Below are 15,161 nucleotides of genomic sequence, written 5' to 3'. Positions count from 1 at the left end.
TGAGATGCAGTTTCACTATTGTTGCCCAGGCTGGAGTGCAATGGCACGATCTGAGCTCACCACAACCTCTGCCTCCCAGGTTCAAGCAATTCTCCTGCCTCAGCCTCCAGAGCAGCTGGGATTACAGGCACCTGCCACCATGCCTGGCTAATATTTTGTATTTTTAGTAGAGATGGGGTTTCTCCATGTTGGTCAGGCAGGTCTCGAACTCCCGACCTCAGGTGATCAGCCTGCCCTGACCTTCCAAAGTGCTGAGATTACAGGAGTGAACCATCGCTCCTGGCCTACTTTTAATAACTTATTGATTGCTGCCTTTTATGTCCCTGTCTAATCTAAAGAGACTTTCCTTTCATACTTCTTGAATCTCACCAGTGAATTCCAGTGAAACAGCACCATTTCTTAGTATCATTAAAAAACTAGAAAGTATGAAGTATTGCTGTCTGCTGGTATATATCATTAACATAATAATACCAAGAAGGAAATACTTTGAATAAGTGTCAGAGTCTGATCCAGTATCCGATATTGGACACTTGTGAGGCTGGGATAATTACTTTTGAACTACACCTCTTCTCTAGTTTCTGGACCTTGCTCTGTCCCTTTAACACAGGATGTTCAAACCTGAATGAGGATCAGAACTCACCCAGGCACTTAACTTAAAGCAAGATTCCTAAACCTCAGTTCCAGGGGTAATTCTGACATCACTAGTCCAGCATAGTTAGCTGAAATTATAAGAAACAGTTACATCAAGATTCAGCTGTGTCATTTAATTCTGAAATTCCCAGTATTCTACCCTTCTTCATCAATGCATATGACCCCACTCCTCCAACCCCAAATTGTCTATCCTTTCAGCCCACCAACTTAGCAGCAGCACTAGGGATTCATTATAAGCTAAGTATGGTTTACATAGGACCTGAAGGAGAAAGGAAGCCTGTATTTGAAGCTCACACTTTGTGTGATATCTCTCATTTTTACTGAGCCAGTGTGGAACACCACTGTATGTACACCCTTGACTTTTACTGCTCATCACAATTGGAATATTACTCTAGTGGTCTTCACACATAGGCAAGTTATAGTCCTTTTAAAAAGTAAATCTCTTTTCCCCATAATGGAACCTAGTAGCCAACTTTTTCATAGAAATTGCTAGAAGAGTTTGATCAACTATAAAGTGTTTATGAGCAGTAGTTAGTATGACGCAGAAACCAATCCTAAAATTGAATTTAATGTTTTATCATATCCGATTAAATATCTTCTCCAATTCATGCCTTATTTTTACTGCAATAAGTTAGAAAGTAGGGAACTCTTTGATTAAGGTCTTATTTTGTGGGCCTTCATTTGGATAAAGGCAGCAATCCTAAGGCCTTTTTCCCATAATCTGAGAATTTCTTTGTAGAGCAGAGACTTTTAAACCATTTGGCTGTAACCCACAGTAAAAAATGCATTTATATCAAACCTTAGCATATGCTTAACAAACAATACTTACCCTTCTGAGGTTTTTTATTGTTTCAGTTTTCAAAATATGCCAGTTGCAACCCACTAAATTGATTTAATAATCTGCCAATGGGTTGCAATCCTTAGCTTGAAAAAAACACCCTCACAAAAGAACTGATATTTCTTGAATACCTTCTGTTTGCCAGTCACTTCACCAGGCATTTTACGAGTAAGGAAACTGGGCCTCAGAGAAAATAATTTGCAGAGGTTTACTCATCTACAAAGGGGTGAAGCCAGGAATGTTAACTAGGTCTATTGAGCTACAAAAACGGTTTTATGTCTCTCATACTATACTGCCTCTCTACAAAATTGAGATGGGGGTTGGGTGCAGTGTTTGATGCCTGCAACCCCAGCACTTTGGGAAGCTGAGGCCAGAGGATCACTTGAGCCCAGGAGTTTGAGGCCAGCCTGGGCAACATAGTGAGACTGTGCCTACAAAAAAAATTAAAAATTAGCTGGGTGTGGCATAGCACACACCTGTAGTCCCAGCTACATTGGAAGCTGAGGTGGGAGGATCACTTGAGCCCAAAAAAGGTAGGTCATCCATTCTGCTTTATTACTTCTTCTTCTTCTTCTTTTTTTTTTTTTTTTGCCAAACAAGCTTTGAAATAACACATTCCATTCATCTGCATCTTTAAAAAAAAATTCTGATCCCTCACCAAGTGTCCAGCAGCCTCTAAGTTTTTAAAGATAGCTGTTGCAGACGTACACAGTGCTCAATTTGGCCCTTAAACTATAAAATCAAGAATATTTCAGTCCCACCTACGTGCCTACAAGTTTTCTTAAAGTTCACTGGTTATAAAAAGCACCATTGTTTAAACAGTGCTTTTTATGTAATTTAAAAATAAACTTCAATGCTTTTAAAACAACTCATAGATTAAATTATTATCCTTTAAAATGATACCCTTGGGAAATCATGTACTTACTGTAGTGATGCTAATATTAATGTTACTTAGACTAATTTTGAAACTATTCTTTCAGAATTGCCTCTAAAGACATTTTGCAAACCATTCCAGAAAAGGTGGTATGATGGTGCTGTGTAGAACTGGCCAGAGTTCCTGGAGGATTTTGAGGGTATACTGAAACAGAGTGCTGTACAGGGAGCATTCCATCAGTCCAAAAACCTCCTTCTGTGGGCTACCTGCCTGCCTGCCTTCCCTCCCTTAAGTGCTCTAAGTTGTTTGTACAGGAGTAAGAACCAAATACTGGTAACATCGATCACAAGAAGGTGAGGAAACCTATAATATAAGTATATAATGTAGATATTTTTCTTCCATTAAAGTAGAGAAACCAAACCATGCTTTGTGTTAACCTTAAATATGAAAGGTGTTTCTCAGGGTCCCCTTTGTCCTTTATTGCTGCCATATGAAATCTTACAAGGAAGGATGAAGAAAAGCCTGGGAGAAAAAGTTCTCCTGGGAAATGAGGTGTTTTCTTGTTATAAAGTAGAAAGTGTCTGTGGTTCACAGGTACTTATGAATGTTAGATAACGTTCTTAAGTAATCAGAAGCCTAGTAAAAGGTAGGGGAGTTTCTCCTCCAGCCTAAATTAATATTAAAAGTTTGGGGGTATTTTTTGTTTTGAAATTAACACCTTACTGTTTTTAACAAGTGGTTCTCACAATTTGCATTCATTAATTTGAAGCCCTTTTACAAAGAAACATCTTAGGTATTATAAACAATGTAAAGGATCCACATGGTATGTATCCACATTGCTACTCTCAAGTAGAAATGGTAGATAAGAAATATATCTGTGCAATATTAAATTGAAAAAAAATAAAAGCTGTCAAAGGCAAATGATTTGCTCCAGATCACAAAACTAGTTAGCACAAAAGCTAAGATTATAACTAGGATCTAAGAAAAAAATCCTGAAGATAATATAACTGAGTGTTATACCATATCAAGTTACCTGCTAAGGCTTGTAATCTTTCAGACTAGCTTTAACATTCCAAATCAGGCAGTAGCTACAATGGAAAGAGAATTGGTTGGGAAACCCTGAGATTAGAGTCCTAGGCTTTGTCTCTTATAGCAAGATTTTTTGAATCAGGGGCAGCTGTCTTCTCCCATCCCAGTCATGAATGTTCCAACCTTATTGGTCACTAGCTTGACTCCATTCCTCATATCTAGCCTGGTGCTGTGAATTCTCCATTAAATGTTAGTTGCATCCATTTCTAAATAATATATACATATCCACGGCCATCACTCTAGTAAAAGACTATTACATCACACCCCGCACTTGATCTTCCCCCAACATTAAGTGGCTCAGTTCCTCATATCACAAGAATTAACAACCAAGTTCATCTTTCATTTTTCTGCTGAAAAATTTTCAGTGGCTCCCACTGAGTGCCAAATAAAGTTCAAATCCTTTAGATTGGCTTTCACAGCTTTCTATGTTCTGGCCCCAGCTTTATCTCTTCAAACTCACTACTCACCATCTGACAATGCCACTAAAAATCCACAAGAGTGATTTTAAGGTTTTTATGTGGTGAAGGATCAAACTCGTAGTAAACCAGGTTTACATTTTTCTGGCCTAAATAATTTCTATATTACTTCACTTCACTTTATTATAGTCAGCTGGGATTTATTTAAGCTCTTGGCAAGCCTAAAACTTGTATCCTGAAAAAAATATTTTTTTCCATCAGAAGAAATTGCATTCAATTTCTTAACCTTCAAAACAATGTCAGTCTTGTCACCTGTGCAATTGATAGCCAAAGCGCAAGTATTCTTCAGGAGCATAAATACTCCAGCCTTGAATGGACCACTGTCCAGCTCCTGTGAAAAACTTAGTATTTGAGAAAGACATTCAACAGTAGGTGTTTTCTATATACGTCACAAGTAGTTGAGATTTTCTTGCATTAAAGTTAATCACTAAAAATATGTTTACTTGGGTTTCATTAACCCCCCTAGAGATGTTTTCCATTTTATTGTTAAACACTTGGTGTTAGCAAGGGTCAGCACAAGAAAAGGCTCAATGGCAAGAATTTCTGCAAATTCTGTAAAGCTTACTGAATTCATCATTTATTACGTTGCTGAGTCGTGCTTGAATAAGGAAACATGCAATAAATTTACTCACTCAACAAACATTTAACTGAATGCCTGTTGTGTGTTGAGTGCTGGGGCCATACATAGAAAAATGCTAGACCTATAGAATCTACCCTTGTAAACCATTCAGACTAATTAATTCAGATACCTAAAGCAAGTAAATCACAGTAAAATGTGGTAAGTGCCCTGAGAGAGGAATGAACAAAGTAATACGAGGGCACACAGAATGGAGGCCAAACTCTGCTTGGAAAAGAAGGGGCAGGCTTTGTGGAACATGTAGTATTTGAGCAGTACCTAAAGAAGAATATGCCCAATTGAAGATGGAGTTATGGACAAAGGGCTCAAAACATAACATGGTGGGCTCACAGAAAACTAAGAAATTAAACACACCTGAGTGATGAAGCTGGTTGGATGGAAATACAAACTAGGATGTTATCTATTTAAAAATAATTCTTTGTTCATAGGAATTGATGTACTGCTTTCTGTCAGATAAGACTATTATTCCTCTGAGTTCCTCATTTTGCCTTCTTGCCAGGGAAGTTAGTATTAAACCTCATATTTGGTGGCGTTCTTGGTATATTTGCCTTCCTTTCCCAAAGATTGTGCTTTCTTCCCTCTCTGCTTATGAGATCCTCTGCTTAATACCCAATGCCCTCTTTGTTCCTGTCCTAATAGTCATTCCATATTTATTGAAAACCGACTGAGAAAACAGTCATGAAATTTACTTCTTAGTGTCAAAGTCCTTCACAATCGTTTTCCATCTCTACATGAATATTTCTTGACCACTGAAATTCAGTGGCTCCCATTTTCACTTATAGTTAATTCTGCAATGTTCTCCAACTTCAGAGAGGTAAAATTTTTTCACCGGTGGTGGTGTGATCTCCCGAACTAGACTGTAAGCTGCTTTCAGGGCAGGGATCATATCATCTTCTTTGAGTACTTCTTGCCGTGAAATACAGTGATGAGAAGGAAAAAAGAAACTATATTCCTGTTAGTGATTGTTAGATGATGAGTGATGAGGTACTAGCATGTGAGTTCTATCTTTTGGAGACATGTATTGAAATATGAAATAGCTTTCTAAGACATATCAAATCTTTGCTTAGTACCTACTTTTGTATATTAACAGGAATGAATGATGCAACAGAAGAAATCTAGACAACTCTAAGACTTGGAAATCATGAATTTAAATTTTCAGAATTTGAAGGTGAAGATATTTCTATCTCTTTTTCCAATTAAAAGTCATGACTTGAAAGAGAGAGGATATAGGACCTGAATCACTGAAGAAATGCTGTGGGAAAATTTGGACTGATTTATCTTCCGTCCTACCATAGGATTGCTAGGTCGGAATAGCAGGAATCCAAGAAGTATTGATAGTCTGACAGACTAGTATTGAAACAGGGTGCAGCAACAGGAATTTAATGGCTGTATCAAGCAAGCAGATACTGGCATTAGGCAAGGGCAGGACTGAAGAGGTAAGCATTCGACAGGATTCGAACTCAGGTCTCTAATGTTAAGGTTCATATACTTATTCCACCAAATAGCCTCTCAATGAGCTGTTAGGAATGAAAAGAAATCAAGTGGCATTTACTAGTTCTCCATAATTCTCTAGATTTTAATATTCATAACAGGTTGCTGCTACTTATCAGGGTACACTGGGGGTCAACAATTCAGGACGTCCTTAACTCTTCCTCCTTCCTGCCTTGACACTTTGCTATCTCACAGAGTGGTTATGAGGATTAAAATACTAAATTCTTGTCCAGTGCCTAGAATAGTGCCTGGCTTCTAGTAACTGTGCAAATGTTAGTTGCCATTACTGTTATAATTGTTACTATTTTTTCCCAAAGTTTAAAGGAAATGAACATTAATTTTAAAAAGGTATGTACCTACAAGAATAATGTTAGGGAGACAACTAAAATGAGTGGATACTTGAGAAATATACTAAGAATCCTTAAAATGATTTTTTTAAAGGCTTTATTAAGAATGATACCCAAACATGAAAATATGTAAGATCCAGTTAGAAGCAGGGTGGTCATACATCCCAATTTGTCTAGGATAGTGCTGATTTACATCTGTTGTCCTGGTGAAACTATTGCTAATGCTCCCTTTTCATCTCAGCGTCCTGGTTTGGATGAAAAAAATTACATGGTCACCCTAGTTATTAGGACAATGAAAGTAAGTGTGGCGTTACCAAAAACAAAGAGCATCTATGTTTTAAAAGGATTGATCATATCTAGGCCCAGATAGAAAACAAAATCCCAATGTTAGTGGGAACATAAACATGCAAGTTAAAGTGCTACCAGTAATTGTGAGGAAAAAGAAAATAGGAAATGTTCTAGAACACTGAGCTTGGGCAAAAGGCTACATTTAAGGCGTAAAAGCTGGATTCCAGAAGCCATAGACCAGGAAATTTACGTTTAAATACTGGAAAATTTCTGAAATGGACAGTTAATATTTTAAATCAGAAAGCCATGCTCATTCTGAACTCAGAATTGATCACTCAGAATTGATAACCTGTTCTATTTCCTTGCTGTGTGCACAGCGAGGAATGCCATGTTCTAGTCCCCTTCCTGGGCAGTAGTTGGGGCAAGAAAACAAGGCATCAAGATTCTAAGAGTGAGCTAATCCTATCTAGGGCAGTTTACACAGGGCACCAAGACAGTGGGAAGCTGTTTCTTCCCTGGTAGCCATGCTAATAAGTAAAACACATGGGACATGCTATTATTACCTGAGAGGACTAAAATTGTGAGAAAAAAAAACAGGTCGGCAATACCTAACAATACTTTTATTACAGTAAGATAATAGAATAATAATGACAGCCTTTATTAATCCTTGTAGAGAAGAGCCTGATGTGCTTAGGAAAGTATAGCTCTTTCTGATCAAGAAAGCACTTCCTTTAGGAAGGCTTCCGATTCCCAAGACTGTACACACCTCCATGTTCTCTGTGACTAACTCACATCCTAGCACCTACAACATTTTATTATAATCACCTTTTTACACATCTATTTTGCCCCTTCACTCAACATTCAGCTCCTTGATGGTAGATGCAGTTTCCTGTTAGATCTGTAGCCTGGAAACAGTAGATAATGCTTGCCGAATGGCAAATGAATGGTGTTTTGTAAACCATAACAGGGTTATGTGGTCAACTCAAGTCTGTTGCTCCATGAGGCTAAGCTAGAGGTCAGGTTCACCTCACAGCAAATGGGTGGAGTGCAGCAGTTTTCCAGCACCTCTGCAGGACTGAATTTAAGTGTCATTCTGAGAGTTATGTATCTCTGGATTGGTGTGCACCGTTAAGATTTTAATCTATTCTAGACAGAAACTCTTAGGACCCCAAAGCCGGATTTAGATATAGGATTAAAGGTGATTAGATTCACCTAAAAACATGTTTGCGATGGACAGAATCATTAGATAATTGAAATTTGCAGATTAACCAGTAGAGCTCTTTCCACTTGTGGTGATGTTTTCTTGTTCTTTAATCATTTATTCACATATTTATTTAATTTGGCTTTTTTTTTTTCCATTAGAGATTTCCTGAGTACCTTCAATGTCGAAAGTGCTGGGATTACAAAGATAGAGGAGTTCTTGCTGTTAGGGCATTCACATAGTGATAAGGAAGAGAGATACATGTACTTCTAACTGAATTAGACTGGGTACTCTAAAATCCTAACAGGACTGTGGGACCACAGGGAGCAACAAGTATTATTAAGGCATTGTAGGATGCATAGGAATTTACTAAGCAAGGTGGGGGAGGGGTATTTTAGAGAAGCAATCTGTAAGCTGCGCTTTTTCCCCTCTGGTGACTCCAGAGGAGGGAGTTTAAGGGCAGGCCAGCCTTTCCCTAATGTGTTCAAGAGGGAACTTTGATGCTTGCTTCAACAAAAGGCTGGGTTTGAGTGATCACATGAATTCATACAGCTTTCCATTCTGATTTGGTACAATTAAATCAGCTAGGAAATAACTTTAAACTGAAAAAGCTAGCAACTTTGGTCATCTAGATTCTGGGTAAAGTGTTTACAATATAATGTCATTTGTAACAGTGAATTAGTAAAAAGTCTCAAATATAGAAATTTTTATAAATATAATTTTATTACTTGGAAATACATACAAAAATTCAAACACAGCTAAAAAACAGTTGCTAAGCAGAGGTCCTATCCAACCTGGCTTAATGAACACCAACAGTTCAGTATAAAACTTGAGTCCTGAAACAACTGTCTTCAGGGTCTTTAAATAATGGGTTTAAAAACAGGTAACTGTTTTGTTCTTTACACCTATTTAAATCTTTCCCCCAAATACAGAGTACTAACATTTGTTTGGTTCGTGAGGTTTTGTTTTAGAAAAATAGCTAAAGCTATAGCTAATTATTTTGAAAACTGCAATACGTTTGCCCGTTGCCAGTCTTCTGTCACCATACTTTCTCCATGGTTTCTCAAAAATTCCCAATAGTTGTTAACAGAAAGCATTTGCAACCTCCAACAGCTCTCTAGAATACAGAAGTGTGGGTCTAACAGCCTTGAAATCATTTTAAGGTGGCAAGATTTTTTTTTGCTTTTCATTTTTGCAATTTCATGTCATTTTATTTTGGTCCAGTGATATCTTCTTGTAAGAGCAAAAAAACTGAGTTATTCTGCTCTTCCTGATTGTCAATCCATTACAATACTTTATCCATTTTTTGCCCTTACTCAGGTTTTAAAAAGAAAAAAAAAAAGCCTTCTTGACAACTTTAGCATTTTCTATAAATTTAAGCTTATTCTGAGCTTGAACATTTCAAACACTTTTATATTTCACTCTCCTCTCTGTAGATTTAGTCATGCCAGTTTTCCCCTCTTTTGCACATGATCTTTGGCAGCCTGGTTTTATTGGAGATGCTTTAGATGCCCATTCTCTATCTTATTTCTCTAGGCTCTTTTAACTTACAAAAAATGATAATTTTTAGAATGTCTTTTAAAAGTTTTGATCCTTTTATGGTCCCCCTCACAATTTGCAAAACTGGAAAAGGTAGCTGGCTAAGAAGCAGAAAGGCCTTTTGGTTTTGGAACCCAACTGTGTTCTTCAGTCTAGTCTTGCATCCTCTCTTCCTAGCTGAGAAGCCTGAGGCCCTCGAGTAGACTGGATAAACCAGGGAAGACTTCTACCTGTAGTGGTCTCTGGTTCATGGTTCAGAGGGGAACAAGCCTAAATTTGAGACTTGCTTTCTCAGTATTCTTTCTGAAACTTAAAAGTGAACATACTTCCCTGCTTGCAGTCTGTTGATGGATCTCTGCTGCCTACAATACATGGTACAAACCCCTTAGTCTGGCACACAGGCCCTGTGTGACCAGCTCCCATTTCTTTGTCTAGCTTCCTTTATCATTTCCTCCCAGCCCCAAATGCCTTACTACAAGAACTTTTTTCTCTAATACATTAGCCTGTTTCACACTTTTGCTCAGATTATTCCCTCAGCCAGATCCCTACCTCCTGAGAACACCTATTCACCTTTTAAATGCTCAAAATAATATCCTCAAATCTGCTACCGAGTGCTCCCTTATGCCCTCATTAACCTTTAGTTTCTTCTATCTTTACATCTATAACATGTTAGTCATTGTTTAGATATCCATCTGCCTGACTAGATTGTAAACAACTCAAGGGCAGAAAGTGCTTTATTAAGCGTCACATCTTTCATCATATACTACAGCACCAAAAGAACTTGGACTGAATAAATGTCGGACTGAAATCTGCCTCCCTGTGACTTCCTCAAATCCTAGTTCAAGCCCTAGGATACAGATAGACAATGCCAGCCCTTGAAATATCTAAAGACTGTCCCAGTCCCAAGTCTTCTCCAAGCAAAACAACCGTAACACCCATCTTTTAAAAACCTCTTTTTATCCAAGCTGCCCTTTCATGGAGTGCACTTGAGCTTAGTGACTTTTTATAAAATTGGGCACCAAGTCCTAATGAGTGCTGAGTCCCTCGGGTAAAAAAGTAACCAAGGTCACTCTGCTTCTCATTCATTAAACAAATGCTTGATGGTGACTACTAAGTGTCCAGAAATTCTAGGCACTAGTGATGTAGACATTACATTTAGTTTCCTTGTCCTCAATGGCTTTACAGTCCAGAGAAGACAATGATAGTGGCAGGGCTAGAGACTAAGTCCAACATGCATGAATGCTAAATCATACTTCCTCAAATTGACTCCCTTAACAGCCACTCTATCATCTTAGAACATAATGAACATGTACTCCTTTAGGCCTTTTTCATAATAACAATGCTCCCAAGCCACCTCTCTGCAACCTAACTCTTGAATTTATCTTTTATTTTTTTCAAACCCAATTACAGGATTACAATATTATTCCAGTTTATTGCATGTGCTGCTTTTGGTCCTGTGTGCTCTCTTCAATATTTGTGAATTTCCATGCTGACCCTCACAGATCTGGTCCATCATCTAACCTGAGGACCATAACTCTAACTTCATTCAACTGATTGGTTAAAAGCAATGAAGACAACAGAACGAAGGCCCAACTTCTAGAAAGCCCCATCCTTCTTTCTTAGTCACAATCTGGAATAATATGCTAAATATATCCCTTATCACCTTATTAACATTTATTATTCTGAATAAAACTAAACTATAGATAAATCATGCATAACTAGGAATTGTAAGCTGGTTTTTAAAAATAACAATCATTAAATATCCATTATAAATATTCATTTATTTTAAAAGAACTGGAAGATGTTACATATATTACATACTACATATAATGGCACATGTCAGCCTTTTAAGCTTAAAAATCATCTCCCCCCAAACTGGGATTGATTTATACCCAAGTATAAAATGACCCTTGGCCTATAGCACCAACCCAGGCCCAGAGGAAAAGCCAATTTTGAGCCTGTCTGTCCTCTGGCACTGGGCTTCCTGATATGACACTGAGGGTCCCCTCCCTCTGGTTTTAGTCCCTGGCAGTATTGAGGCCTGGCACAGGGACCCATCTTGCTGTATGCTGCAGGCCTGGGAAATCAGGGAATCTAGAGAGGGTAGGGTCCTCTAACCATTTTACAATAGAAAAAAAAGTAAATATGTATGTTCCTTGTTTTTGATTTCTGCAACTATAACAAGACTCTATAAGACAGAAGCAGGTTAGAATTACTGAAATACAATTTATCTGCTGGTTTTTCTCTTTGGAAATTGAAGTATCATAATAGGAGGAGCCTTAAAAGCCATCTAGTTCTGACTGGTAACCTGTTCCACTGTCACCTCCCTTTCCCAGCTTTAGATATAATTTATTCAAAGTTTTAAATGCCATCCATATGCCATATTTTTAGACAAACACGGAATCTTAATAATACTTTTCACTTTCTTTTTCTTGGTTCATAAGGACAATTCCTGCCAAATGTTCTGTCTTATAATTCTCCTCTGCTTCAAAGTATGTTTAAGTTACACATTAAGAATCCAAAAAATACCACTATGGAATTTTCATAAGCAATATCCAACCAATCAGTAAAACACAGTACACAGTGTGAAAATTTTAATTTATTCCCCTCCCAAGTATCCAGAATGTATATCCCTTTAACTTTGAGAAATGAGATACTGAAAATACCAACAGAATTGATCGTAAGAAAAGAAAGAAAAGCACATACAACACAGAAACATCCCTAAGTCCTTCCTACCCTAGTAGTGCAAGTTAATGGTAAGTTTCTGGCAATGTCACCTTTCACTTGATTTATTAAAATTTTACAGGACAGATTTAAAGTGGATATAGGCTTCTGATTTTGATTTTTTTTAACCCTAGAGGTCTTTTTGTTTGTTTGTTTTTTAAAGAGGCTATATTAAATGACAATGCATTTTGAGTCGGGGAGAAAAAAATTAAAAACCCAAAACTTCTTTCAGTTTATTCAAAATAAAAATACACATAGAATTATGAAAATATAGGTTTACTATTTCCACCATGTAGGTTGATGCTGCTGTTGAAAGGCTTACAAACTGTTTTTCAAGTTTTTAAAGCTCATCTCGATCCCTCAATAGAGTATACCTATATTCACTGGGTGCTAGTTTCTGGAAGGAGCTCTCAGGTGGACTGCTTGCTACATCTTGGGCTTGCTACAAAAGAAAGAATAAAACATTTTTATACCAATATAGTTTATGGTGCAGTAATATTTTAATAAGAGTATTCAATGAATGGTAGTTCCCCTGTAATTATTTGCTTCTTAATCAATAAAAGATAGCAACCGTGTGCCAAAGCAAGAGATTTAAGTGTGAAATCTTGCTTTCCCCATTTCAAATGCTCCTATTCAGATTCTCCAGGGCAGGGTTTGCCACAGGGCCATTAACTGTGGGCTTGTTTACATTTACTGAGGAGTGGTGGAAGGGACCAAAATACTGACACCTGGGTGCTTTCCTAGACTAGTCTGCAGAAGCAGCACAACCCTAGGTTGGTCCAAACCTTCCCTTTTGCACATGCCTACTAAGAGAATTAACAGCACCCACTCTAGATGTTGGCTTAGTTATCAATTACCAGGATACCAGAAGTTATTACAACTTAGTTGAAATAAAGAGGAAAGCAAACACTTCAATACTGAAATAAATTTCTGTAGTATTTTACTTATGTACCAAAAGTAGACAAAAATACACAGTGAAACAAGAGCTACTTCCAAGAGTTTTAAAGAAAAGCCAGGGCAGTCTATCCTCTATTTCCGAATTGTGAGCTCAAGAGCAGGCCTGATTGTTCTCCTCATTTTAATATCCCCTGTAGTTAACACAGGCACACAGTGCATACATTACATACTATATGTAATGGCACATTAATTCTAACAGGAAGCAATGTGTCTACAAACTTATCATTTGACTTTATCATGTTCCTTTCCCAATACATTTTTAATTTTTTTAGTGAGATATATGTTTGGATTAATAAGGCTGAAATTAGTTATATTACTATAAAACATTTATTTGGTATCCTGTTAGTACACAAAGATGAACAAATATAAGTTCACTGTCTAATGAGAAAATTGAAACAAATCAGGATAATACAATAATGGTAAATGACATCTTTTCCTAATCTGATAAAGTATTATGCAGGCCTTCTTTTCTGAGGAAAATTACCACCTTTGGGTTATAGAGCCAACAAGTTTGCCTCCTACAGTTGCTTAATTATAAAAAATCTGACCTCATTTTTAAAGGAAAAAGCATGATGTTGGATTCCTATAGAGAACTCTTGCTTCTGAACCTAATCTGACTCTTAAATAAGGTAAACAAAAATTCACTCAGTTTTTATTTTCCTTTTATTAAGAGAGGTTCTATAGGCAAAATAATGGATTTAAGTTCTGAGCATATGAAATAGAGGGTTTTGGTATGTATCATCTTCCCTCACGGTATCATGGTAATAGGCATGATAGAAATCATAATGCATCAAAATGCAAATTTAGAGCTGTTTAGTACAGTAGGAACAGAAATTACTTGTAACAGAAGTTACAAGGTAGAAATAGTAAAATTCTCAGGTTAAAAAGAACATAAAATTTTGATGAAACAGTTGAGTATTCTAAATTACAAATGGGAAAGCTGCATTAAACTGGAAAGTTTTGAGCATTATGAATAGCGTATTTGTCAAGGCTCTTAGAATGATTTAGCAAGAATAACAAATCATTACTTTCTTTATAGTGTGGTCAATCTTCCAGCCACAGAGGAAGGCTTGGACAATTACTGGAATCCACTGATTTCTTCACTGATTTATCTGCTTTAGATTCGTATTTCCTATTCCCATTTAAATAAAGCCAAATGTATTTTAACCCTGTTACAGCCATATTCCACAGAGGTCACATTCAGAACACTTTTATATGATCAAGAAACATTATAATATTCTTTAAACTTTTCTGAGGACCTAACATTTTAAAAATTAATTTAAAAGGATAATTTCTACTCAGGATTTCTTTACAAAAATATTCAGAAGCTCAAGCTCAAGCTGATGTGAGAACTTCGGGCCCTCTTTAAGGCTAACTGAAAAAGGAAAAAAAAAGAGTTCCCATTGAAAAATAAATAGGAGTCCTACCTCTCCTGGGGCTGTATCAGTTGGGTCAGGTCCATGATGGAATTCTCTGTGCAGTTTTCCAGAATGTAAGTCAAATACGAATTGTTTGAGTTTTCCAGGAATTCTGAAACCACAGTCAAATAAAATTTAAACTGTTAAAACAGCCTTATCTCTATTTTACTAACTTCACAGTATTAATTTTGCTAACCTATAATCCCACCATCCTACCACAACTATTGCACATCAGGTGTGTGTCAAACATTTTTACACAGTTGTAAGCATAGTATCCAGATACTCAGTTTTGTTTTCCAATTCCTGTACTTGTTTCATAGAAGATTTTCCATGCTTATCATTAAGGCACCTTATAGTCTATCAAGATGCTGTACCCTAAGTTACCTAACCATTTTTTATTAATGGGCACTTATATATTTTCCTAAATTACATACATGTAACTAAAAAAACCTTTTGTTCTGCAATATCACACTAAAAATAATAGGGCTCAATGGAAAAATAGTTAGGGGCTAACTACTTAAAACTGTGCAGCTTTGTAACCAAAGTACCATTAAGAAGCTATAACAAAAATATTAGCACCATCCAATATTAGCACCAGCATTGAAACCTAGTGTCAACCAGGTGATCCTCT

The 15,161-nt window shown here is 36.9% G+C and overlaps 1 protein-coding gene across 1 annotated transcript in view; it reads right to left on the bottom strand.

Moving 5' to 3' along the window:
- Positions 1–12,015: 12,015 nt before the first annotated feature.
- Positions 12,016–15,161, bottom strand: part of ERP44 (endoplasmic reticulum protein 44) — a 91,668-nt gene continuing 88,522 nt past the window's right edge. The window contains exons 11-12 of the mRNA XM_017527803.2: positions 14,540–14,642; positions 12,016–12,597 (exon numbers count right to left, since the gene is read on the bottom strand). Of these exons, the coding sequence (XP_017383292.1) occupies positions 12,496–12,597; positions 14,540–14,642 (205 nt within the window). The 3' untranslated portion in view covers positions 12,016–12,495. The remainder of the gene's footprint in view (positions 12,598–14,539; positions 14,643–15,161) is intronic.

The sequence above is a fragment of the Cebus imitator genome, unplaced genomic scaffold, assembly GCF_001604975.1.
Source record: "Cebus imitator isolate Cc_AM_T3 unplaced genomic scaffold, Cebus_imitator-1.0 Scaffold51, whole genome shotgun sequence".
In the NCBI taxonomy this organism is placed as follows: domain Eukaryota; kingdom Metazoa; phylum Chordata; class Mammalia; order Primates; family Cebidae; genus Cebus; species Cebus imitator.
This window is presented reverse-complemented; position numbering and strand designations above follow the sequence as displayed.